Genomic DNA, 26,070 nt, shown 5'->3' on the forward strand with positions numbered 1-26,070 from the left:
CTTATAGGTGGAAGATTGGTAAGGGTAGGCAATGGGGGTCAAGTGACTTGCCCAGGGTCACACAGCTGGGAAGTGTCTGAGGCCGGATTTGAACCTAGGACCTCCTGTCTCTAGGCCTGACTCTCAATCCACTGAGCTACCCAGCTGCCCCTAGAAGTCTTTCTTGCACATAGCTCTTCCCCTTCATCCTCTTGGCTAAATTTTCAGGATTGAAGTTATTAAAGTTTGGAATTTTTTTTAGTGTATTCTAGGATTTGGGTATTAATATTTAGAATTTTTTTCTTTATTCTTAAGAAACAGATTTAAAATATTATTTTAAATTACAAAATAGAACAAAACCCTACTGTCTTAGGATAAGTACTATATATTGGTTCCAAGGCAGAAGGGTAGTAAGGGCTAGGCAATGGGGATTGAGTGACTTGCCCAGAGTTACCTAGCTAGGAAATATTTTGAGGTCACATTTGAATCCAGATCTTCCTGAGTCAAGGCCTGGCATTTTATCCATTAAACCACCCATCTATCTCAAGAAACAATTCAAATTAACAGGACTCTACTATTTAGTAGTAGGGGAAAAGGAGAAATGATTAAGTCATGGGTCTTTGATATTTCTTGAATCAAAAGAATTTTTCACACAGGAACTCATATCCTGATGTTCAGTTTTTAAAAATAAGATTTATAATATACACGTGTGTGTGTACACACACACACACACACACATATATACACATTTCAAAAAAAGCTTACCTTCTATCTCTGTATTGGTTCAAAGCTAAAGAATGGTAAGGGCTAGGCAGTTGGGGTCAAGGGACTTGCTTAGTTGCCTCTCTATATACTATGCATAAATATGTCAATAATCATTTTAAAGCACCTACTGTGGGCCTGATCCTTCGCTGAGAGCTGAACATACAAAAAGAGGCAAAAGCTAGTTCCGGTTTTCCTGGAGCTCTCTATCCAATGAGGCTATCCCAGTAATGAGATGGGAGGTGATGAGGGTCTGCACCAGGGAGGGGGCAGACTCCAGAGCTGTTGGGAAGGGGCAATTGACAAGCATTGGCAATAGATTAGATATGGGTGTGAGAGATCAGTGGGGAATCCAGGATGATTTCTAGGGCTGCAAGGCTCAGGGATCAAAAGGATGGTTGTGTTCCCTATAGTGTTCCCTATAGGGTAGGTGTGGGGTAGGGAGGAAGGTTGTGTGTGTGTGTGTGTGTGTGTGTGTGTGTGTGTGTGTGTGTGTGTGTGTGTGAATAAATTTCCATATCCTATGTGCCAATGAATAAATAATAAAAGTAAATCTCCCATCTCAACCTTTATTCCCTCTCTTTTATTGTATTCTCTCTTTTAAAATTTTTTTCAAATCTAGACCTTTGAAAATTTACTCCTACCTCTTAACACCTTTTTGAGACTGTTAGCTTTTATTCATTCCTTCACAAAATTTCCCATAAGGGTTGACTGAGTAGAATTGAGGGATATCTAACTATTAGGAAACTATTAGGAAAGGGGATGGAATTAAAGGTAAAGATGATGAGTTTGGTGAGTACTCTATGTGCGTATGACTATAATATATGTACTTCTTAATTCCATGCTGAAATTATCCCTCAATGCCACCAGAAAAAAAAGCAAAATTCAAAGTGTGCAATAAGTGCCTACTTTAGGTAGGTAAAGGGAATCAGTAAAGGATTTCTGCCTTTTAAAGAATTTTGTCAAGAACCAATTTTGTCAAGAATTTATCTTCCAGCATATCACATTCTTCAAAGGATACTGTGAGGTAGACAGGGTAAGTACTCACCTTATGCTATAAAAGCAACTGTAACACAGTGGATAGAACCTTCAACTTGTCAGAAGACTTTGAATTCAATTTCTTACTTAGATACTTCTTTTTTTAATATATTTTTTCAATAATGTTTTTATTTTACTTTTTCTCAATTTCATATAAAAACAATTTTAATATTCATTTTTTATAAGTTTTGAATTCCAAATTCTGACCCTTTCTCCCTTCTTCTTTGAGGCATTTTAATATAGATCATTCATGTTTAGTCATGCAAAACGTAATTCCATATTATCCACATGGCAAAAGAGAATAAACACAGATTAAAAAAACAAAAATAAACTTAAAATTTTGGAACTGTGCGACCTGGGTCATTGGACCTCAGTTTCTCAGGGATAAAGTCAGGGTAGTAATATGAGCAATCTCAGGGTTGTAGGGAGGGTAAAATGACAATATATGTAAAACTCTTTGCTTTACATGTATAGTGCTTATATTATATTTGCACATATAAAACAGCATAATATACTATATAACATAAAATAATCATATGTGTGTGTATATATATACAATGCATATATATATATATATTTATATGAAAACTTAGCAAGTATGGTCATAAATGAGGAAATTGAGGCCTAAATGGCCCAAGAACTTATATGTTTCTCCTTTGACATTGGTGTACTCCATAGGAAAGTAGAATCTTAAGTGGGAAAAGCATAAATAGAATTCCTTTCTATGTTTCTCTAAGTTCAGTGATGGGGATGGAAATCCCACCCCAGTTAATTGACCTGGTCAAACCAAGGTGTAAACACTAGGCTAGGCAGGATATAAACAAGTTAGTCTGGGAGGAGTGAAGTGCTTTGATCAGTGGTTCAGAACAGATGCCATATGGGATAAGTACTGAAAGAATCAGTTGGACTTTGAGGTCTATGTTATTAATTACAGCAAGCCAGTCCAAAAGTCTTGTATTTTCCTGAGGGCCTGGGATTACTCTTTTTTTTTTTTAATTTTATTTTTTTAAACCCTTAACTTCTGTGTATTGACTTATAGGTGGAAGAGTGGTAAGGGTAGGCAATGGGGGTCAAGTGACTTGCCCAGGGTCACACAGCTGGGAAGTGTCTGAGGCCGGATTTGAACCTAGGACCTCCCGTCTCTAAGCCTGGTTCTCAATCCACTGAGCTACCCAGCTGCCCCCCCTGGGATTACTCTTGCAGGTGTAGGGTGGGAGGGAAGATTGAGCTCTCTCCCTTCTTCCTGTGGACTGGTGGGTGACCATCAAATCTGAAAGACCAGAAGATTTGGGTTTTGCATTAGTATCCGTAACAGTGATGAAGAAAGTGTCTTTGTCAGGAAATAAAAGACAGATTGGATATGGGCAGTGGGTGACATTTCAGACAAGCTAGATGCCCTGGAGAAAGACGCCCTGGTGGACTCTACAAGAGCACTTGACTCACATCCAAGTGCAGAGCTACTCTCGTGGAGAATTTCATCAGAATATTGTGAAAGGTGACTGGAGTGTCAGGCCTGAAGTAGGGAAGATCTGGGTTCAGATTTGGCCCCAGATACTTCCTAGATGTGTGACCCTGGGCAAGTCACATAATCGTGATTGCCTCCCCCTTGTCCTTCTGTCTTAGAGTGGTCACTAAGACAGAAAGTTGAGTAAAAAAACAAAACAAAACAACCAAATACTCTAAATGAAAAGAAAGACTTCTGCTAGCTAGGTCTGTGAGTTACTTGGCTACATTTGCTCTCTAAATAGGAATTCGTTTTCTTAAAGGACTTTTTGTCTGTGGCTGTGTGCCCTTGGCTAGGGCAAATGTTTTAGACCAACTGTTGCTACGCTACCTTTTTAGTAAATCCCTATTTCTAAAAGCCATTTCTTGACTCTGGCTGGCTTCTTGATTGTCAGTGAGCCTCACACCAAATAGGGGGCCCCATTTCCACAGGGAATAAATATGTCCCCTGACCTACCTTGTATGGCTAACACTGGCTATAAAAGGATAATGGACAATATGAAATTATCAAAGCCCCTTGGAGTGCTGCCATGGCCCCACCCCACCCCTTGAGAAAGTGGCAACATGAAAGTGAAAGCGGAACCCCACCCCTTCAAATAGCTCCCTTCCAAGGTTCTGAGAGGGATTCCCTCCTATTGGAACTCCTGCAAGATAGCCAGCCTTTGTCACAGAAACTCAAGTACCTCCAGAAGCATCTTGTAGAAGGCTTGAATTAGGAGGAAGTAATTCCACATTTTCCACCTCTTGATGGCTTCTGGGACCAAGTGTCTGGTCCTTTTCTCATTTAACAGCCTGTCACATCCATGGAGATAGCTACTTTTGCTTAATTCTGCCAGTGTATTACAAAGTGTTTTTTTTCTTTTCCCCAGGATGGCAAACAGCAATATCATATCAATCTGTTTGTTAGTTTTAAGTGTTTGTTGTTTTAAATGTATCTGAAATCAGATTTATGGGATGAAATTCTGAGGTAGCACCCTTGGTCTCATTTGGGTAGAAACACAGCTGCTGAATACACAGGCCCCTTAATAATCCTGGTTGGGGAGCATTCCCCAGTATATCTTCAGTAGGGCATGAGGTGAGAGGATGAGAATATTAGTCCCCCCCCCCCCCCGCTCCACGCAAAAGGAAAAAGGAAGAAAAAGAAAAGTCATGAAAGGATTTTTTTTTTTAATATTCAGAACAGAAGGAAGGCCAAAAAGAGTCACTGAGAAGCAGGGCAGCTTTGAAAGTTACATGTTGAATTTGTTATAAACTAAAAGAAGAAAGCAAGCTGAAAATTATAATTTGCAATTTCTTATACTTTTCCTCTGCTATGATGTATATGGAAGTGACCATTTTATTTAATGTTTTAATTCAGAATTTAAAAATGCTTTTAGAATGTGACTATTCTTTACCCTTCCCCCTCAACTCCTTTCCTAGTGTTTTAGGTGGTTTCTTTAAAACAGGAATTTGGAAAACTTTTTAAAAATAGATTTTTATGATGATATTTCAGTATTATTAATTTCTTTTGCAGTCCAATGCATTTTACTTTATGCATTTGAAAACATGATTCTTAGAAAAGGGGTCTGTTGATTTACCCAACTGTTAAAGTCATTGCACACAAAAAAAGACTAACCTTCCTCCGACCCCAGAATAAGATTGGCTGTAGGAGAAGATAGAAAAAATTATGTTGGAAAATGACTATCAAGAAATGAAAGAGAATAAAGGTACATAGATTACTAAGAAGCCTCACATCTATACATGAAAACTTTCAATGAGAAGAGAGTTAGGTGGCATTAGATGTAGGGAGCTTCATTATTGACTATATTTTTTAAACTACAAATGAATTCGCATTCATATAGACCAGAAAGGGGGGAGGGTTTGGTTGCTGCTCTCTTTCCCAAACTATTTCTCTCACTGTGGTTGTCATCTAGTTTCCTTATAGTCTTTCAAAACAAGATAGGGGCAGCTGGGTGGCCTAGAGATGGGGCATCCTGGGTTCAAACTTGGCCTCAGACACTTGCTAGCCATGTAATTCTGGGCAAGTCACTTAGCCCCTATTGCCTAGCCCTTACCGCTCTTCTGCCTTGGAACCAATATGCAGTATTGATTCTGAGATAGAGGGTAAGAGTTTAAAAAATAAATAAGATTGTCCGGAGCCTGTATAATTCTGGGCCAATTAATCATCACATTTCCTGTTCTTTGTTTTGCTGGCTGCCATGATCACAGCTCCACCCAGCCAAAGGGACTGAGATGTGGCTGTGAAGACTTCCTGGCTCTAAAGTTCAGATTTCTTTTCATGCTCAAACATGTGCATCTAGAGCCCTAAAGCCCCAGAATGTTAGAGCTGCTAAGCACCTCAGATACCAGCTAGTCTGTCCTTTTGATTTTACAGAAGAGAACATGGAGGCCCCTTAGAGAGGATATGCCTTTGACTGAATTTATCAGTCACTTACTAAGGCTTTTTTTTATATGGAGACTCCCTACCCTAGAATAGAGACTTGGAAACATTCGGAGATGATACCAGTCTTAGATAAGGTTTTTCTCCACTTGCAACTTTCTATTTATGGAGAGGACTTGCCTAAAGAAAGAGAATTAGTTAGTGGTTATAGGTTCTATCCTCAGAGAACAGTTAATTGTATTCAAAACAAAATTCCCAGAGTTCAGTTTGTCAAGTATTTCCTGGCTGTGAGTACAGTCTTAGGCCACGTCAATGATTCTGAGCAACCTCATCAGGAGTTCAATTTCATCTTCCACTAAGCCACTGAAAGGATTTTTCCAAAAAGTAGGCCACTCCATTCCCTTTCATAAAATTTAAGAGTTCCATTTTGTCTCCATTATCATAAATATGGTCCTCTTGTTTGCCTTAAAAGCTTTTCAGAATTTGACTTTTTTTTCCCCAGTCTTACCCTTTTATTCTCTTCCTACACACTGATCCAGGATGCCAGATAGCCTGTTTGTAAATAGGACACTTATAGGTGGGCATGTTTTGGCAAATTTTTAACAATCAGACCTTTAGCAAAAAAGAAAGAGACCTACTCTTTAGATTAGTTCAACCAAACAATCAAGCCATGATTTGTCTTGTGCCTGTTTCCAAGGTGTAGAAGTCCACACTGAAAAATTAATAACTGGCTTGCTCATAGCTGGTGCCAGCTGATAGTACCAAGATTCTGTCTCTGTGACACTTTGATTTTGCTGGGCCCCATGCCTGGCATGGTCTCCCTCTCTGTGCCTGCCTCTTAGTTTTCTTTGAATCCTTATCTTAAATCTTAGCTTTTCCATGAGGCCTTTCCTGGCCTCTCAGCAGCTAAGTGTCCCCTTTTATGAGATGTATCATCCACTTTTGTATATGTCCTGAATTACCAGAGTAGAGTGGACCATCCCAAGACATGGTGGGCTTTCTTTTCTCTCCTTGGAGGCCTCCTTTTGCATAGATGGGGGTCTATAGATACAGAATATTTCATTGACTTCCCCACATGGTCCGTGTGTTGGTTTTGCTGAACTGTTTTTTCTCTTTGTTCTTATTCTTTGATGGCTCTTTGGGTAGGGAAAAGGCAAATGTATTTGGAAATGAATGGGAACTAAAAACAATAACAATTTTAAAAATCCCAAAATGTATCATTGACCTGAAAAATATTTGATCTATTTTTTAAAAAATAAATTCCATTAGTTTATCTTCACATCTTATAAACCAAGCCTTGATTTATGCAACAATGATGTTTCTACAAAGTGTATAAATTGAATTTTTTGGCAATTCCATTTTTTTCCATTCTACTTGCATATCTCTACCTCTTCCTTTCCCATTTTCTTTCATTGTTAGATAACCATACTTGCTAGAGAAATTGTTATTTAAAGGAGCCTTTTATTTTAGAAATTAAATATAATTTCTTCAGGGATTTAAAAAGTATATTCCTTTCCTTTCTCTTTTCTCCCCTAGATCCTACCTATTTTGTAAGTTGGGTTTTTATAGGATTTCTTCAAAGCAAGGCCTTCCTCTTTTAGAAGTCATCAGAGAGCCAAGATGAACTCAAAACACTTAAAACTTCCACTCATGTATCTTCTTTGTGCGGTTCATTTAGCAAGGCCAAAATTAGCGATATGTTTCCTAGAAGAGCTACTACTATAACTGCTACTGCTGCTACTGCAATGATGATGATTGCCTATTTTTTTTCTTTACAGGATTTACTGCAAATATTCCCATGATATCCATTCAGAAAAGAATATCAGAATCCTGAAAAAGCATTCACTTTTTACACTCTCCAAAAAAGAGCTGGGTGTTCTTCTTCTCCAGAGTGACCCCTTTTTCCTGCCTGATGTAAGTTACATTTTAAAACTTAGGCTGAGCAGACATGACTTTGTAGAAAATGCTGGAGGTTTTTTTAAAGGAAGGCATTGTGTAGGGGGTTAAAAAGTAAATTATGTAGCAAAGAGCCCAGAAGACTCTTCTCAGAGGTGCTCAAACTTCTTAGTTAGAGGAGACTTTAGAGATCCCCAGTTTTGATTTAGTTCCTTTGGAGGGAACAGGACTGATGAGTGGTCTGGAGGATGAGGAGGTTCCATTTTTTTCTACCCAGGAAGGAATGTGAACTCTCAACCCCTCCACAGCCCACACCTGTTACGGAGTCCACAGCATTTTGAGGCTATAATGGGAGTGATTTTTTTTTCCTCCATTGTTATAATCAGGGAAAGCCTTCCTGGAAGAGCTTTATTTGCCCTGGCCTTTTACATGAGACGGCTTGTAGATGGGAATATCGTGACTATTAAAAGCCTCCCATAGGAAATGGCACTCGAAGATAGAGCAGGAGGGAATGAGTGAAGAAGATGGTAGACAAAGCAGCTAGACTGAAATAGAGAAAATTGACAGGATGACTAATGATGGCCGACTTCAAGAACAAGAGTTGAGTGGAAGTGAAGAACATGTTGAAAACTCTACTCATAAATTGGGTTATAGTTTAGTGAACATTTTAAAATAGTTTTCAAATCATTTTATTTTTAAGTTGATTAAAAAAATTAACAAATCTGTTTTCTCTCCCTCCTATCCCCACTCCCCCATTGAGAAAAAAACAAAACAAAACCAAATCCTAGTAATATATGTGTGGTCAAACAAACAAAAAAAATTCAAAATTGGCCTGGGACAAAAAGTCTTATGTTTTATTCTCCCCTTTCGGTCCATCACATCTCTGCCAGGACATGGGTAACCTATCTTTTTATTGGTCCTTGGACATTGTTGTTGATTTTTGTACTGCTCAGTATTCTTTATTAAGTTAGTGAGCATTTTATTGTCATGACCCACAAGATTATCAAGAAAACCTGGATTTTTAATTCATGAATTATTTCTTCCTGTTAGAACCTAGGTGTCTGTATCTGTCTATTTCTGACACGTGTGCCAAAGGAGACAGATGGCAAAAATATGAGTGATAAAGTAACCAAGGGGTTAGAAAGTCATGTGCATTAGCAGTGTTTGTGAGTGAAGGAAGCGGGGATGGGGATTGGGTTAAGACCTTCTTGGCTGCTTTCCTCCTGACCATCCATTTAATTAACTCGGGTGCCAAAAGTACCCTAGACCATACCTCTGCACACACTCAGGTTGGTTCCAAACTTTTCCCTAGCTGTACATATGGGTGGAAAGCATCTTGAATTTTTAGGTTCTTGCCCTTTTCAAGGATTCCAGGAGTTTCCACTTGGAGTAATTTGAGATTATTTGATTGCTGTCCTGATCATTGCTTCAAGATGAAAACTTGGCATACTCCTCTAGGAAAGGTGCTGCTGTGATATGATGTGAAAAATATTGGATTAAGAATCAGATGGCCTGACTTTTGAAGCCTCCTGTCTTCTTGGGGGTAACCAGATAAAATCACACCATTTCTCTGTTGCCTCAGCCTAGTGATACCTCACCTGGCTGGTCGTAGGATCTGAAAATAGGATGGATGTAAAGTGCCATAGAAATGCCAGGTTATGGAAACCTCCATGAATGGATGCAGAGTGAGATAAGCAGAACTAGCTAAATGTCATACATGGTAATAACAATATTCTGGAACAGATCAACTGTGATAGACCTCGCTGCTCTCAGCAGTACAATGATTGGGGACAATTGTGAGGAACTTGGGACAAAAAATGTTATCTATCCACCTCCAGAGTAATAACTGTTGGAGTCAGAATGCAGATGAAAGTATATGATTTTTCAATTGTTTATTTGGGTTTATGTTTTGGGGTTTTGATTTTATAAGATGACTCAACTTGCAAAAATGAACAATATGGAAGCATGTTTCTCATGATAATACATGTATAACCTAGATTGAATTGCCTGCCAACACCAGGAGGGGGAAGGAAAAGGAGGGAGGGAGATAAGTTTGATCACATAACTTATGTGGAAATTTGTTATTACATGTAATTGCTAATAAATAAGAAATGTCAGCTTACATGTTCTATTTGCTGGCTAGAATGTAAACTCCCTGAAAGCACAGACTAGGCCCATATTTGTCTTTGTGGCCCAAATGCCTAGCACAGTATTTATTTAACACGTAGTAGGCTCTTAGCAAAACCTGTTAATATGTGAAATACTTTGAGGATCACTTGAGTGCTTTCTTCCCACAACCCTGTGAGGAAGGCAGTCCATAATACCATTACCTGGGTTATAAGATTGAAGACTCCTGAAGCACAGAAATAACTTGCCCAAGGGTACCTAGCTAATAAGTGTCAGAATCGAGATCCAGGAAGTCAAGATCTCTTGGCACTGCCCTATACTGCCATTCTAATGGTTAACATCAGTGTTGTCTACCCTTTAATAGATTGAGTTTATCCCTTATCTGACCGTTATCTGTTGGCTTTTGACCTCTCCCTCTGCCTTCCCTTTCGTGACCTTTTTCTTTATCTATCACTTTACCTCTCTCTTCCTTCCTACACCACCCCCCTGCTCTTAACCACTTTCTTCTCTTCTCCCATCTTGACTTTTTGGTGAACCAGTTCAGCTCTGCTGTGTCTTTTCTTGAATCCCCAGCCCCCTTGTCATATTGATGATCAGATCCAGCCAAGCCTCAGCCTTGACCATTCCTACTATTCACTTGTGTGCTACTGAATGTAGGGGGAGAAAATCATGCAGCTGCTTTGACTGGGTTTGCTATACATTTATGTTACCCAGCTTCATCTGTGTCCTCAAAAATATTTTACAATAGGACTGTACAGCCCTAATCAACTCATTTCACTTTCAAATATTTCTTCCAAATCTCCACCCCCCCCCAAAAATGGAGGTCATTCATCCAGAACTCCCTCTTCTTCCCTTTTCTACCTATCTCTTAGGTGCCTTCTGCCATTCTCTTCTCCTTCACTCGTGCCTCACATGATGGAGTGGCCTTACTCTTTACCAAAGCAAACCCTTTTTCTTGTTCATATGAACCCATTCCATCCTATCCTTTCCAGTAGATTGGCCCCTCTGTCGTCCTGACTCATTCACTTATTTTCACTCTCGCTTTATTCTTGATCTTTTCTTGTTGCCTTCCAACATGTCTATGCCCCCATCCTGAAAAAACCCTTCATTTGACCCTTCTGTCCCTGCTAACTCTTGCCATAGATCTCTTGAGCCCTTTTTATCTAAATTCCTAGAAAAGGCTATCTACACTAGGTGCCTCCACTTTTCTCTCATGGTTTCATCTCATTGTTTTCTTCTTTTCCCTTTTAAAAAAAACTTAAACCTTCATCTTAGAATCTTAACTTTACCTTATCTTCCATCTTAGAATTGATCCTGATGGTTCTAAGCGGTAAGGGCTAGGCAATTCAGTTAAGTAACTTGCTCAGGGCTACTAGGAAGTGTCTGAGGTCAGATTTGAACCCAGGACCTCCTATCTCTAGGCCTGTTCTATCCCCTCAGCTGCCTAGCTGCCCCCTCTCACTATCTTCTAAACCCTTAAATGACTTCTTAGTTGCCAAATTTAGCACCTTTCCTCAATCCTTGTTCTTCTTGACCTCTCTGCAGCCTTTGGCACTGTTGACCATTCTCTTCCTTGAGATTCTCTTCTCTCTAGGTTTTCAGGACTGCACCCTGCCAATTCTCTTCCTTCCTCTCTGACCTCTCCTCCTTTGTGTCCTTTGCCTCTTCTAGATCCCACCCTATAATCCTAAGTGTCCCAGATCCGTCCTGGGCTCTCCTCTCCCTCTATACCACTTCACTTAGTGATTTCATCAGCTCCGTGGCTTTAACATCCCTCTTTATGCTTATATCTGGCTTTCTTACCCCAGTCTTTCTGCTCACCTTCAATTTTGACTCTCAACTGCTTTGCAAACATCTTGAACTTGATGTCCAGTAGAATTTTTTTTTAAACCCTTAACTTCTGTGTATTAGTTCCTTGGTGGAAGAGTGGTAAGGGTAGGCAATGGGGGTCAAGTGACTTGCCCAAGGTCACACAGCTGGGAAGTGTCTGAGGCCAGATTTGAACCTAGGACCTCCCGTCTCTAGGCCTGGCTCTCAATCCACTGAGCTACCCAGCTATCCCCTCCAGTAGACATTTTAAATGCAACATGTCCAGAACAGAACTTATTCTCTTTTGCCTTCAGCTTTCCCTTCCTCCTATTTTCCCTATTATTGTTGAGGGTTATACCCTCTTCCCAATCTTTTAGGCTTGCAACCTAGCAGCCATCCTGGGATTCCTCAGTATGTCTCACCCTCCCATATCCCATCTGTTGCTAAGGCCTGTCTAGTCCTCTTTCTAGCATCTCTTGAATATACTCGCTGCTCTCCACTGACAATGCCACTTCTCTAGTGTAGATCCTCATCATCTGATGAGGAGACAGTCCACCTGCCTCAAATCTCTTCCCCCTTCAGTCCATCTCCGAGCCACTAAAGTGATTTTCCAAAAGCATGGTGTGATCATGTTAGCCCTTCCCTGCCTGCTTCAGGAAGCTCCAGTGACTTCGTCCTATTGCCTCCAAGAGCAAATACAGAATGTTTTATTTGACATTCAAATCCCCTCATAATCGAGCCCCTTCCAACCATTCCTGTCTTTTTTTGCACCTTACTTCCAATCCAGACTCTTCCATCCAGGGACACCAGCTTCTTGGCTCTTCCATGAACAAAATATTCCATCCTTTAGCTGTGGGCATTCTCTCCGTTCATCCCCTTGCCTGGAATGCTCTACCTCCTCAACCCTAACTTCTCTGTCTTCCCAAAGTTCCAGCTAAGTCCTGCCTTCCCCAGAAATCTTTCCCCAATCCTTCTTAATTCCAAAGCCTTCCCTCGGTTAACTATTTCTTGTTATTGTACGTAGGTTGCTATATATATTTGTTGGCATTAGAGTGTAATAGCTCTTATGGGCAGGGACTCTCTTTAGTCTCCCTTTGTATCCCTAGAGTTTAGCAAGGTGCCTATTACAATGGAAGTCTGATAAATATTTATTGATTAATTGAATGATTCCTTTTGAAGACTCTTTATTTGTCAGTATGTCCGGGTCTGCTTTTGGATGATGCTTTGCAATTTGGATGATGCTTTGCAATTAATTAGTGCTAATTCAGAAGAATGGGCCCGATTAGAGTGTCTTTTAAGTTTTCTGTCTTCATTGCTTCCTTTTGCTCAATGCAGATATCCTTGTATGTTCAGACTTTGCTTCATAAAGGTAAGGTGGATGCTGCTTGAATTGTTGAATTGTCTCCTCTTTGGTTATTCATTCCTGTCATAGGTATCCTTCTTCTCTTCCCCAGATATGCAAACACTACAAAGGAGAAAACAGGAATGACTCTTGCACTAAGAAGACAGAGTGCCTGAGACTGCACATCTGTGAACACTTCACTCAAGGAAAATGTGGCTTTGAACACTGCAATCGGTCTCATAACTTGATGGATACCAAGGTCTTGGAACTTCTCAGAGAACATGGGTTGACTGACTCAATAATTATGAATATCCAGGATATTTATAATCAGAAGCATGCCAAGAATAAAAAGTTTACTTCCAGGAGAAAAGGTGAATTTAAATAACCTTTAGAATGAGAGTGTATTCATGGGCGTATTAATATTTACTCTTAAATCAGCCAAACTGTGGTGTTAGCTCTTACCCAGCCTTGACTGATCAACATCTGCCTCTGTGCATTGATGTGACCCAGGATCCATACATGAAATGTACTTCCATCCCATTTAGGCCTCTAGGCTTCCTTCTTTTCCTTCCTAGGTCAGCTCAGGTACTTTTTCTTTCCCACAGCCTCACCTTATCTGCCCAGATGGAAGTGCTTTTCTATACTCCTAGAGTACTCTGCCTAAAACTCCTTTGTTTCTATTATTCTTTATCTTGTTTTAAAGTTCTTTTATAGTATAGGTTTACATTTCCCCTCTGACTCTTAAGTCTGTGGCCTTGGGTCAGTCACTTAACTTACTTAGGCCTTAGTTTTTTCATCTGTAAAATGGGAGGTTGGACTAGCCAGCCTATAATGTCCTTCCCGGCTCCAAAATATGATCTCCTCCCCTCCAATACCCACCCCTCACCCCCAAGGATGTAAAAGTCCAGAGGGAAGGGCCTGCTTCTTTGCATGCCTAGTGCTCATGACAAAGTTTGTTATATGGTAAGCTGTTTAAATAAACATTTGCTAAATATTTATTGAACTGAATTAAATTATCACGGTCTAATATAGAAGGACCTTAGCTTATCTGCCCCATACTGATGACTCACACATATGTGGACTTTTCTCACAACACCCTTTGAGGTGGTGTATTGAGCTAATAGTGTTTTCCTTAGTCCTCATCCTTGATTTCTCATCAGGATGTTGACAGCATCTTCTATTGGATATTCCCTGTCTCTGTATTTTCCTGACGTTGCTCTAACCACTCCCTCTTGGGATCCTCTTTATTGCTTCATCTTCTTTGTTTTGCCCTCTTAAATGTGGCTGGACCTCAATATTCTGTTCTAGACCTTCTCTTTCTAGAGACTTTTTTCTCTGGTGACCTCATTAATTCCCATAAGTTTAACTGTTTTTCTCTGAAGATGATGAAGAAATCTATATATCCAGCCCTAGTGTCTCCCTTGAACATCCATCTTGCATCACTAGCTGTATATTGCACATTTTGTACTGGATGTCCAGTTAAAATCCAAACACAACTCTTGTTTTCTCATAAACCCTTCTCACAAACATCCCTTTTCTGTTGAAAATACCCTGCATTCTTCTAGTACCTTCTGGTCATAACTTTGGCATTCTTTTTGATTTCTTGCTCTCCTTTATCCCCCCATGAATCTAGTCTGTTTCTGCATCTTGTACTTTCTGTCTCCATAAATCCTTTCCCATCAGACCCTGTCTCTGCCTTACAGACCGCCTTAGCTCAGGCCCTCTGGATGATTTCTGCAGCCTCTTCATTCACTGAGTCCTGCCTCAGGTCTCTCTTCACACTAGCCTGTCCTTCACATAGATGCCAGTGAGAATTTCCTGAAGCACAATTCTGGCCTTGTCACTCCCCTATGAGGGGAACGCCAAGGGGCTCTTATAGCCTCAATTCCCCTGTTTGTTTTCTAAGCCCTTCTCCACTTGGCCCAGCCCATCTTCCTAGTCTGCTTTGACATTCTCCTTCCCCCTGCAGCCTTTGATCCAAACCCACCCTTTTTCCACTGCTCAGATGTCACACTCCCATCTCCTTTCCGTGTGCTGTTGCCTTTGCTTTCCTACGTGCCTGGAAGGTACCCCATTTCGTCCCCGGTGCAGCATCTTTTCATGAAGCCATCCTGGCCCATTGCACCCCTCTCCTTTCTGAACTTGAAGCCGCTTTGTGGGGTTGGGGCTGGAGTCAGGAAGATTAGATTTTCAAATCCAGCCTCAGACGTTTACTAGCTATGTGACCCTGGCTAAAACACTTAAATACTTCTGTTTCCTCAGTTGCAAAATGTGGATAGGAATAGTAAGTTGTTGTTAGGATTAAATAAGAAAATATTTTTTAAATGTTTAACACAGTTGCTGGAATTTAGTAAATGCTTGTTTCCTTCCCCTACCTTGGATATATACATATTTATATTATCTCTTTTTACGTTTCTTTGTGCCTGTATGTAGATGTGTATACATGTAAAATATGTATAAAATATGTCTAAAATTTTACATACATGTGTGAAATTTCTAGACACACTCTCCTCAATTTGTACTGTTATTGTGTGTTTGTGTATGTATATATTGTATACAGATGCATAGTTCTATTATAACCTATTTTGACAGCAACCATTTATTTCCATGTGCCTGTTATATTAGGAAACATCTTGAGCATAATAGAAATTTTGAGTTTGCTTTAACATGGCTTTTTTATCTTGAGAATAGCTTGAATGCTGAAAGCTGTACCACTGCCCAGTAACTCCCAAGCTGCAGCCCTTCCAACCCTTATTTCCATAAGTAGACTTCAGGGTTGTAAAGGAAGAGTGCCGGTGTATGTCGTTTTATCTTTTCAGTGCAGCATCCTGGAGCTGTGAGTGGAGAGGGGCTAATCCGAATCACCCCCCCCACCCCCTGGTACCCCTTTGCCTCCTGGCCCCTGGAGTCCTGCCTGCCTGCCTTCATCCATGTGGCCTTCTTAGGCCAAGGAGCAGCTAGTATTTATGTATTTCTTAGCTATTTAACCCATATAAAATATACAGCCAGTTTAATTATCTTGTCTTAAAAAAATTTTTTAAGGTGTTAGCCACGCAGTTTTTGAAGATTGTTTCCCTACCACCACTTTCCCCAAAAGCCCTGTGGTTTTTACTGCCTAGTTTTGTATAATACAAAGCTTTTTGGGAACAAAATCATATATAACAGAATTCACTGTGTGTGTGTGTGTGTGTGTGTGTGTGTTTGTACGTGTACAAACATATGCATTGTCTTTACCTTTAAAATGTCATCTCCTTGAGCATAGACTGTTTCATTCATTATATTACTATACCTACCACATATTAGATGTTAAAAAAATGCTTGTTGATTGATGGATTATTATCTTCTTTAATAGAGGAGAGAAATTCAGGGAGTTAAGTATCTTTCTTGAGATTGAAGCTGGTTGTATCTGAGCCGTGACTGAAGCCTGGGTCTTCTTCAGCCAAGCCCAGTGTCCTTTCTTTTGGCCACATTATTTCTCATACTCTGCTGTTCCTTCCACTTCTTTTTCTCTCATTTTTGCTCCAGAATTGATTGGAGACCAGGACAAGGAAGAAGAAAGCCCAGATGTCCCTCTCTATATCATCACCTTCTTCCCTCTCATTACTGCACCCCCCCCCCATGTTCTACCCTTTCCCTAAGTTCTAGTCATACAGTACCTAGAAGAGGACGAGGAAGAGAAGAAAATTCAGACTTGCTGTTTTTAAAATTTAGTACTTCTATCAGGTCCCTACTTCCAAACTCTCTGCTGTAAGGTTGCTGTCTGTTCCTTTTCATCCCCTAAGTCCTCTTAGACATCCCTAAAATTAGCATCGTTCATTCCTTCTATCTTCAATGCCACCAGCTCTGTGGTTTCCTACAAACTCCTTATTCTTCCATCCCCATTCCTGGTTCCCTTCATCTCCCTGTTCCAGGGAGCCCTTGCCTAAAGCCTCCATTGGACTCTGTGTTGTACAACAAAGATGTCAAATTTAAGGCCCACTGTGTGCTAAATGGGATTAAAGTGTAACTGGGAAATATTTTAAGATAATAAAGATAGGATGTCATTTAAGTAGTGTTAACTTGCGTCTTTCCAAGTCAATATGCAACCTGTAAGAATCTTTGCTAGAGTTGGACACCACTGCTTTTCAGAAGTCTTTATTTTCTTCTTTCATTGTCTCCTTATCCCATTCCCTACAGCAGTGGTTCCCAAACTTTTTTGGTCTACTGCTCCCTTTCCAGAAAAAAATATTACTTAGCCCCCAGAAATTAATTTTTTAAATTTTAATAGGAAAGATAAATGTACCTATGGCCATCACTGCCTCCCTGGATTGCTGCAGCACCCACCAGGGGCGGTAGTGCCCACTTTGAGAATCTGCCCCATAGTAATGATTCTAAATCTCTTCAAGTCTAACCCAATGGCATTACCATACTTATCTTAGAAGATGACAGTGCTTCTTCCTTTTCTGAGTAGATTGGAACCATCTGATATGAACTTTGTCTCCTTTCTCACATTTTAAGGTTTTCCTGTTTTTTCTCTCATCTTTTCCTTCTTTCCTCTTATCTTAGATGGCTAAGTAGGTCACACTGAACTCCTTTACCTGTGTCTGATTCTATTCCCCCGTGCATATCCTTCAGGACTATATGCCCCAGTGACCATACTCTCTATTTCTGCTTCTTCTTTCCTCCCTTCTTATCCCCCTCTCCTCTTTTTGGTTCTGATTTCATTGATGTTGGGAACTTCCAATATGGAAATTCTCCCCAGGGGTGCAAATCCACAACTTATTTATAACCTACAGTGTCAGAGAGTCATTTGGGGCATTTTAAAATTAAGTGACTTGCCTATAGTCACAGGTAGTATGTACTGAGAAGCAGGACATGAATCCACATTTTTCTGACTTCAAGGCCAACTCCTTGTCTCTTTTCATACTGCTTTTCTCTCTCACTCTTTAATGGTTCCTTTCCTTCTGTCTAATCCACTTTTAGGATGGGAAGATGGGGATCCATTTCATCACTTATAGTTTTTGTTTGTCAGATTGGTCCATGTGATTTTGACACGATTTGAGTTACGTGACATCTTCAAGAAGAAAGATATAGGGTAAGAATTTGGACAGCAATTTGATAAAAGTGGAAAGAATTCTGACTTTGGAGTCAGAGGACTTTGATTCATATCTTGGCCAGTTCCAAATTATGATCTTGGCCAAGGCACTTACTGTCCTTAGGCCTCAGTTTCTTCATCTGTAAAATGAAGAGGTTGGACTAATTGATTTGTGAATTTGCTCATAGTTTTAAATCTCATTCCTTTAAACTTATTTGTTCTTATTTTCTGTATTCTGTCTTTAATTCTGCCCTTCCTTTCCCTCTGCTTATCCCCTGACTCCCTTTTCCTCAGGCCTGTCAGACCAAAGAAAAAGAGGAAGTAGAAGCCAAAGTAGAAATCGATATTTTTTCGAGACACAAGAATTGGCTCCATCACCTTCTGCCTTGGTTGGAACAGCCCACATACCAGGACCAGATAAAACAACTCCAGCACCACTGCCATCCTTTGAAGGCAAAGCGAAGGAGAGCAGAACCACTACTTTGAGTAAAGATTGTGCTCAGTCAGTATCAGGATCTCCTAAGACTTCCAATACCCAAGAAGGCTGTCAAGCTGGAACAAATTCAAGCTTTTCAGTGACTGGCCATCGAGAAAGCCACTATGGGAGCCAAGATGGTTCCCAGCTTGCTGCCTCCACCTCTCCACCATTTTCAACCGACAAAGGATCCATCCCTGTAATGAGTAGTAGAGCTGAGAGAAAAATAAATATGTTCTTTGGAAGTGAAGACGATTCCTTCTCTGGTCCAGATCTCATAACCACTAGCAAAAGTGGAGTAATGCCTTCCCACAACTGTGCAAATGCAGGAGATGACTTTGGAAATCAAAAAGCCTATTCTTCATCTGTTCTCCCAAAAACTGTTCATGTGCAGGGCAAAGGCAGCAATCCTGTAGTGTTTTCAAAATATAAACCAACAGCTAATGGAAAGAAAGAGGAATCCTCATGTAAGAGTAAGGACAACCAGTCCACACTGGTGAATCCCCAAGTAGCTAAGACAGCAACATCGATAGGGAAATTGGAAACCCCAATTGAAAATCACAGTGTTGCTAATGTCAGTTCTACTGTGAGATCAAGAACATTCTGGAATACACATGAGCAGCAGCACAACCTGAACAAACTTGTTGATGAAGCACTAGCACATCAAGTTGATGCCCTGAATCTGAACTCTGCAATAATTGCTAAAAAGGACAGAAAAGATCCCTCTTGTGCATCTCAGAATATCCAAGCCCTCCCCATGTCTAACACAGCAACTGCTAGTAGACCACCAAAAGCCTCATCTGCATCTCTCACCCAAAGTGGAATTCAAAAGTGCAATTTAGTCCAGCCTTCTTTACCAAGAGGTAAGATGGGCCTTCAGAGCAATCTAAAATGTGATTTATAGAATCAGAGGTTATGGTGTAGTAGTGGAGGAGGATCACTCTCACTGGTGGAGTTATCTGCATTCATGTCAGGGTAGTTGTGGGACTTAAGGTGAGTAGTAGAAATAATAACAAATTGGGGACCAGAGTTGCAATTTCATTGATGTAAGGATCTTCTGATGAGGAATTGAGACCTAGGAAGATTCAATGTCTTGCTCTACATCAAACATAGAGAACCATGATATTAACCCCAAAGAAAAAAGAGAGGGAGGTCCAATTAGGAAAGTAGATAGAGCCATTTCCCAGAGTCCTTTGAAAATTTAAAAAAAAAAACTCTGAAATGGAAATATTAATAGGGTTGTAGTTAGCAAGTAAAATATGATATAACAAGAGAAAGAAAGAAAAGGATTAAGTCCCAATATCAATAAAGAACAAATTTGAGGTTATGTTTGGGAAGAGAAATCAGAAATCTAAGCACCATGACTCAGTAAGAAGACGGGATTGATTCCTAGTATCATCACTTATTAGTCATTTCTTCAGGTCAGTTTCCATAGTTATGAAATGAGGACAATTATATCTCCTATGCTTACCTGTGTAAGATTGTATTTTGACTGGTAAATGAGGTTGGTGAACCCCCATGTTCATGATGACTCCTCCAAGGCACAGAGAACAAGATAGCTATTCTCAGCCCTGAGACTCTTAGAAAGGCAATCTGACTGCTAGCTCTCAACAACAACAAATTTATTACAGATGATAATTAGGATTGGGTAAGGATGGAGGTCTAGGAATTTCCTTATAACTAATAATTTTTTATCTGTCCCATACTCACTGATCTGCAAAAGGTTGCTTCGGTCCCCAACAATGTTGGAGCTACGCTATTTCCCTCTCTGCTTAAATTTCCCACCTTCCTGTCTTAACTGCCCTAGTCTGAGCCCATCCAAATAGTCTTTGGTGAAAGTTCAGAGCTAGCTGCTGGATCAGGAGGCTGGAGCCAGGAGTGACCTAGTCACCATAGTCTGCAGGCTGAGCTTACAGAGGAAACTAAGAAGTTCAGGTCAATCTCACTGGTATTATTTTCTTAGGCATTCAATAGATGTCAACTTGCTGGCTGGGATAATTCAGGAACAACAGGAACCAAAGTAGGAGATTAGGACAGATCTCATACTGGATTGCGTAGAGAGCCAAGTCCAGAAGCTGTGTACTTCTCCACAGCTTCCTCACTCTCCAGTTGATAGTTAACTACCTCAGAACCCTTTCCCCCAGGATTCCGATATTTCCTCCTGTATATCCTGTTTTCTGCATTCCATCAAACTTCTGTCTCTCCACACTGGCCTTTTACCTTTTGCCCAAATTCTTTCCTTTCACTTGTCAGAGTTGTGAAGATTAAAGGAAATAAATATACATTGTTATGTGTGTTTGTGTATGTACTTAAATACATTGATAGTTGCAAAGTCTTAAATAAATGTAAGGTATTATTAATGAGTACTTGTGGTCACCTGAGATAAAACCAAAATAAAGCTTCTGATTAGAACTCAAAATTTCATTTTTCCCTAGTGATGCAAGATCCCGTTGTCTCTACACCAGCTTCAATGTACAAGGCAGCCCCATCACCCTTGAGTAACCAAACAGTGGTTAGAGAGAGGATGTTTTCTTTTGGCCAAGCTGGATCTGTTTCTTCTTCTGGCTCTTGTCAAACTTCTGACACCTTGACTGCAAGCAAAAGTGGAGGAACATCTCCTTCCAAAAGTACAAACGCAGAGGGTAAGTAGAGAAACCATTTCTTCACCTGCTCCTAATAAGGTCATCTAAAAGATGTACACAGTATCTTGCAAGCAGCATCTTTATTTTTTATTATTGTTGTTGTTCCAGACCTGTGACTTCATTTCTGAAGGGAGCCTCTAGGGACTGAAATACTCTCTTAGTACAGATCAGCACCTTGTTTTATAGGGCCAGAGCTAGACGAGCCTTCTTATCTTGGCCAGACTGGTCATGCCACCCCCTTTCCTAGCCCCAGTCCCACTGCTGCTCAGTCTACAAGCTTAGACTACGTTGCTTCTGACTGGGCTATTGCACTGTGAGCTACTTAGGCAGCTGAGTAGCCCCTAACTCTCTGAGGCTTGCTGTATTGGTGCCAGACTGAGGACAGATGGATCTATCCCAGACTAAGGATAGCAGCTTGGTAGCTCAGAACTCCCAAGCTCAAGTGATCCATCAGCCTTCCTGGTGTCAGGGAAATATAGCCATGTGCCATAGCTTGGACTGGGGTTCTTTAATCTGGGTCCAGGAACTTGCATTAAAATAATATGGTTCAAATTGATTCAAAGAAAGGCAAAAGACAGTCCCTGACCTTGAAGGACTCACAGGCTAACCATGTAAACAACTATGTACTAACAAGATATATCCAGGATAAATACAAAATAATCTAAAGAAGACAGAGACTAGGATTAAGAGAGTTTGGGAAAGGCTTCCCTTATTCTTTAAATAAGAAAGGTAGTTTCCTTTGATAATCAATGATGTACCCTCCTCGCCCCAAAAGAACATGAGTATTTTTCCCTTCAGGAAAGCAATTATTTTGCGTGTTTTCTCTTCTTTAGATTGCAGAGCCAGGGTTTCTAACACAGCACCTTCAGAAATGGAAAATAATGACTCCACTGAGATTTGTCTTGACTTTCTTCATACAGATTGTAAACTGCAAGGTAAGTAGTGTTGAGAGATTTAATCTGGAAAATACAGAAGTTCTGGAATTTGACCTGGATAGCTTGGGTGGGGATGGAGGATACATGCTGTTAGAGCGATGAACTGGACTTGTAATGCCAGTTATATAGGGAACTCTCTGATGAATGGATTCCCTTTAACTGGTACAGGTTGGCATCTTCTCTCTAATTTATACTCTTTAGAAAGCTGCAAAGACCATTGAGAGGTTAAATGATTTGCCTAGGCTCACACAGTCAGTAGGTATCCAATTGGACTGGGTCAACCCTCAGTCTACCTTGTATCCATTATCTAGTTGAAAGGATTTCAGAATATTCTTTGTCCTTGGTTTCAGAAAGATCTAGGAAACCCAAGACAATGCTGGAATTAAACTTGGAATGTACAAGTTTCCTAATCTCTAGATTCTGGGGAATCTTGTGAAAGGGTTCCTAATCTAAACACAACCGATTGCAAGGTATGCTGGGCTTAGGAGAAACTCTTGGGTTATAGGTTTAATGTCAAAATGCCTGTAAACAAGATTTGAAACCACCCTAAACTGTATTTTTCTTTTTTAATGTTTGTAATTCTTATAAAGCAAGTTATATTTGACTAATAACTCAAGACTAATGATTATATTATTAAAATAACCATTAAGGCTAATACTATTATAATCATAAAAGGCCATAGGGGGCTTCACATTCACCCCTCTCAGTCCCTTTGAATTTCTCCTCTTTTTAGGCAAAACATGCAAGATGAGGAGAAAAAATTTGTGGTTGAGTGTGGTACAGCACCTTAGAGCTTTCCTCTCAATTGGGATGTGTTTGTCTCCATTTCTTTAGCAAGTCATTCTCTAACCCCCTCCTCTCCTTTGCCTCCTCAATTTTCTATCAGGCATCTATATTTAATAACTCTTTGTCTTTGTCTCAGGGATGTCAATTCCTATATAATTCCAGGAGCCAAGTTTGCTTTTCAAAAACATAATGGACCTCTGTGGCTAGAGCCAAGCTGGCAGACTAGAGGAAACAACCAAGCTCTCCCAATTTTCCTCTAAGCAGCTTTCAAGTAACACTTCAAATTGAATTCTAGAGTGGCAGAGCCCACAAAACGTCAGAATCAGAAATTTTCCTGCCCAAGACAACTTAGGAGGTTGTAAGGAGAGGTCTGTGGCTCTGGGATGGGCATGGCCTTGAGGCCACATGGTGGCATCACCAGTGGTGGGCCCTGAAGGGGGCAAAAGTAGTAGCAACAGCAGTAGCTTTGGGATTGAAGCCGTCCAGCAGCTTCACGAAGATTTCTAGTGGGTTGGACACTTAGAAAGGGGAACCAAGGACTGAGTGAAAATGGGTTACAGGTTAAGGATTAATGGAAAGAGAACATAAGGCGAAAATAAAGACACACAGACACAGAAAGTTTTGGCACAAGGTAGACAGACAGCGTGTAAGCTCTGATGGTCAAGAGCTTCCTTGCCAATTGATTTCTTGTCACTTTTATTGGGGTTACCACAGTATGGGGGGAAGGGGAGAGCTCAGTGGCTTGATACATTAACATTATGAGGTAATCATCATAAAATGCAAACTGCCAAAACCAAAAACAATAGGTAGAGCTAAGATCTGCATCCAGAGCTGATATGGCCTAAGGCATCTACTGCTGTTTGATACCTATGTTAATTGATTATTGAAGGAAAAGTAAGGAGACTAAGATAACTGACCTCTCTTCTGGGGTGTAGCCTTAGGGAAGGGCTAGGGATTTGGCAAGGTCAAAGTCGATGTTCAATTTGACTCAAGATTACAGAGATCAATCATTAGCAGTATAAGAGTTAAGTTTTTGAATACTTCTTAAAATAATATCACAATTAATGTATACCTGGATTGCTACATATCCCCCCTTTTTTTATTAAAAAGAAGAAAAAAAATGATTAGAGTGAGTGGAAAAAAAATTTGAAAACAAAAAAGAATGGAAAATTCTAAAGGGAAAAGGGAAGAAAAAAAAGAAAAAAGTAAAAACTAATTGTAGGAAGAAGATTAAAAATCTGAAAAAGATGCAAAGTGAAATCTAGCAATCAAAAAATTCTTGTTAAAAAAAATAACATTGGAAAATAAAATTTCAAATCAGAAAATGTAAGAAGGCCCAAATTAATGTGAAACATAAGTTCCACAAACCTGTGGGACACATAGTGTCAAGGGTGTAGGAAGTTGTCAAGCCTTAAAGTGAGAGAAGGGTCTAGTTTGAGCGGAAAGGGAAGTTTTATTTCCCTGTCTGATTTTATGTCAGATTTTCGGGATGGTGGAGCCAAGATGCCAGCCACATTGAGATATTAGTTGGAAACTTGGTAGAAGGCCGGCCTGCATTTGAGGGTGTCAAAACACTGCGTCCTTTTACCTCCAACCAGGACCTTAGCAAATGATATCCATCTTTCTCATATGGATTTTAGGTCTCTTTGGATCTTAGGCTTTCTGGCAAATTGTAAAGACTCTGTCGCGGTCTCTCCTTCTGAAATCAGACACAATAATACATACTAGTCCCATGATATTTACCAAATGCTTGCAGGTTCCTATATCCTTAAGCTTTTGGATAAACAAATAGGGCCAATATATAAAAAATGATCTTAATCTACAAAATCAAAATCTTGGTACTGATTCCCATATACATCAGTATCCAAAGTAGAGTGAAAAAATAAAATGGGAAAAATAAAAGGAAAGAAAAGAAAAACGTAAAATCAAATGCCTCATTACAGATGAAAAATAAAATAAACAATGAAAAATGTTAGACTGGTGGCTCACATTTCATGTGGAAATGTTTTTTAGCCAACCAAAAGTTTCTCACTCAAAATGAGATCAGTTTCCTAAACCAAATTCACAGTGTGAGTGCACAAGATTTTTCACCAGGTAAAGGGTTTTTCAACAAAGGATAATACAACAATTGATGCACATACAAAAGTACAAATATTCCCAAATTATAACATACTATTTGGTTACTGAATCATTACATCTCTCTTTCAATTAAAAGGTAGATTTTTTTTTTTAGCAATTTCAATCCAAATAGGTTTTTATATAAGCCTAATTCTGGCAAAGACATATATAAATATATACATATATATTTTTTGCAAATATAGCATAAACAGGTTAAGAGAATTAGCACATATATACATTTAGGACAATAGAAACAATTTCTTTTGCAAGTGAACAATATCCAATGTACTGTTATGACATTTCCAATTACGAAAATAATTTTCAGATCAAATTTGAATAACATGGAACAATTCCAACAAAAATAATTGCAAGATATACATTGTACAATACAATTTAAATTTTTTGGGTGCATGTAAAAAGTTGATCTTCAATTGGTCAGAAAGTGGCTATGAGGAATTCCTGTGGGTGCTAGTACTGGGTGTGGGATAGGACAATATTTGTTAACTCCATTGTCTATACCCATTTCCATGACAGTTCAGGGTAGAGAGCGCTTGCGGTCCCAAGGTATCAGGCCTTGAGCACTATCATTTGCTGTTGCAAAGGAGAAGAGAGAACATTTTTCTCCAGATCACAGCATCTTAGAAGCACCCTAAACATCTAACCCTCTACAACCAACTCTGAAAACAGTAGTGCAGAAAAGCCTAAAGTTTGGAGTACTATCTCTCCAACCCCATCTGAGGAGTAGAGCCAAGCTTTAAAATAAAATTTCAAATCAAGAAGTAGGCCCAGAAAATGATGAGCAAACAACAAAAAAAGAATCTGACCCTAAAAAGCTATTTTGATGACAGGGAAGATTAAGAAACAAACTGAAGAAGATGAGGATGTCAAAACAATCACAAGCAAAGCCTTAAAGTACAAAAAAATGTGAAATGGATACAAACTGAACAAGAATTCCTAGACAAGCTAAAAAATGGTTTTAAAAATCAAATGAGTGGTAGAGGAAAAACTGGTAAAGATGTGAGTGTAATGCAAGAAAATTATGAATAGGCAATTAATAGCATTGTAAAAGAGGCACAAAAAATTTTGAAAAGAACAACAATTTTAAAAAGCAATATTGGCCAAATTTAAAAAATGGCACAGAAGCTTATTGAAGAAAATGATCCTTTAAAAATTAGAGTAGAAGCTGATGACTCCATGAAACATC

At 39.6% G+C, this 26,070-nt stretch overlaps 1 protein-coding gene across 1 annotated transcript in view; it reads left to right on the plus strand.

Moving 5' to 3' along the window:
• ZC3HAV1 (zinc finger CCCH-type containing, antiviral 1) overlaps positions 1–26,070 on the plus strand; it is a 118,844-nt gene that overhangs the window by 35,515 nt on the left and 57,259 nt on the right. The window contains exons 2-6 of the mRNA XM_044679009.1: positions 7,441–7,576; positions 12,949–13,207; positions 18,205–19,248; positions 20,821–21,027; positions 21,861–21,962. Coding sequence (XP_044534944.1) covers positions 7,441–7,576; positions 12,949–13,207; positions 18,205–19,248; positions 20,821–21,027; positions 21,861–21,962 — 1,748 coding nt within the window. The remainder of the gene's footprint in view (positions 1–7,440; positions 7,577–12,948; positions 13,208–18,204; positions 19,249–20,820; positions 21,028–21,860; positions 21,963–26,070) is intronic.

Source organism: Gracilinanus agilis, chromosome 5 (genome assembly GCF_016433145.1).
Source record: "Gracilinanus agilis isolate LMUSP501 chromosome 5, AgileGrace, whole genome shotgun sequence".
Lineage (NCBI taxonomy): Eukaryota > Metazoa > Chordata > Mammalia > Didelphimorphia > Didelphidae > Gracilinanus > Gracilinanus agilis.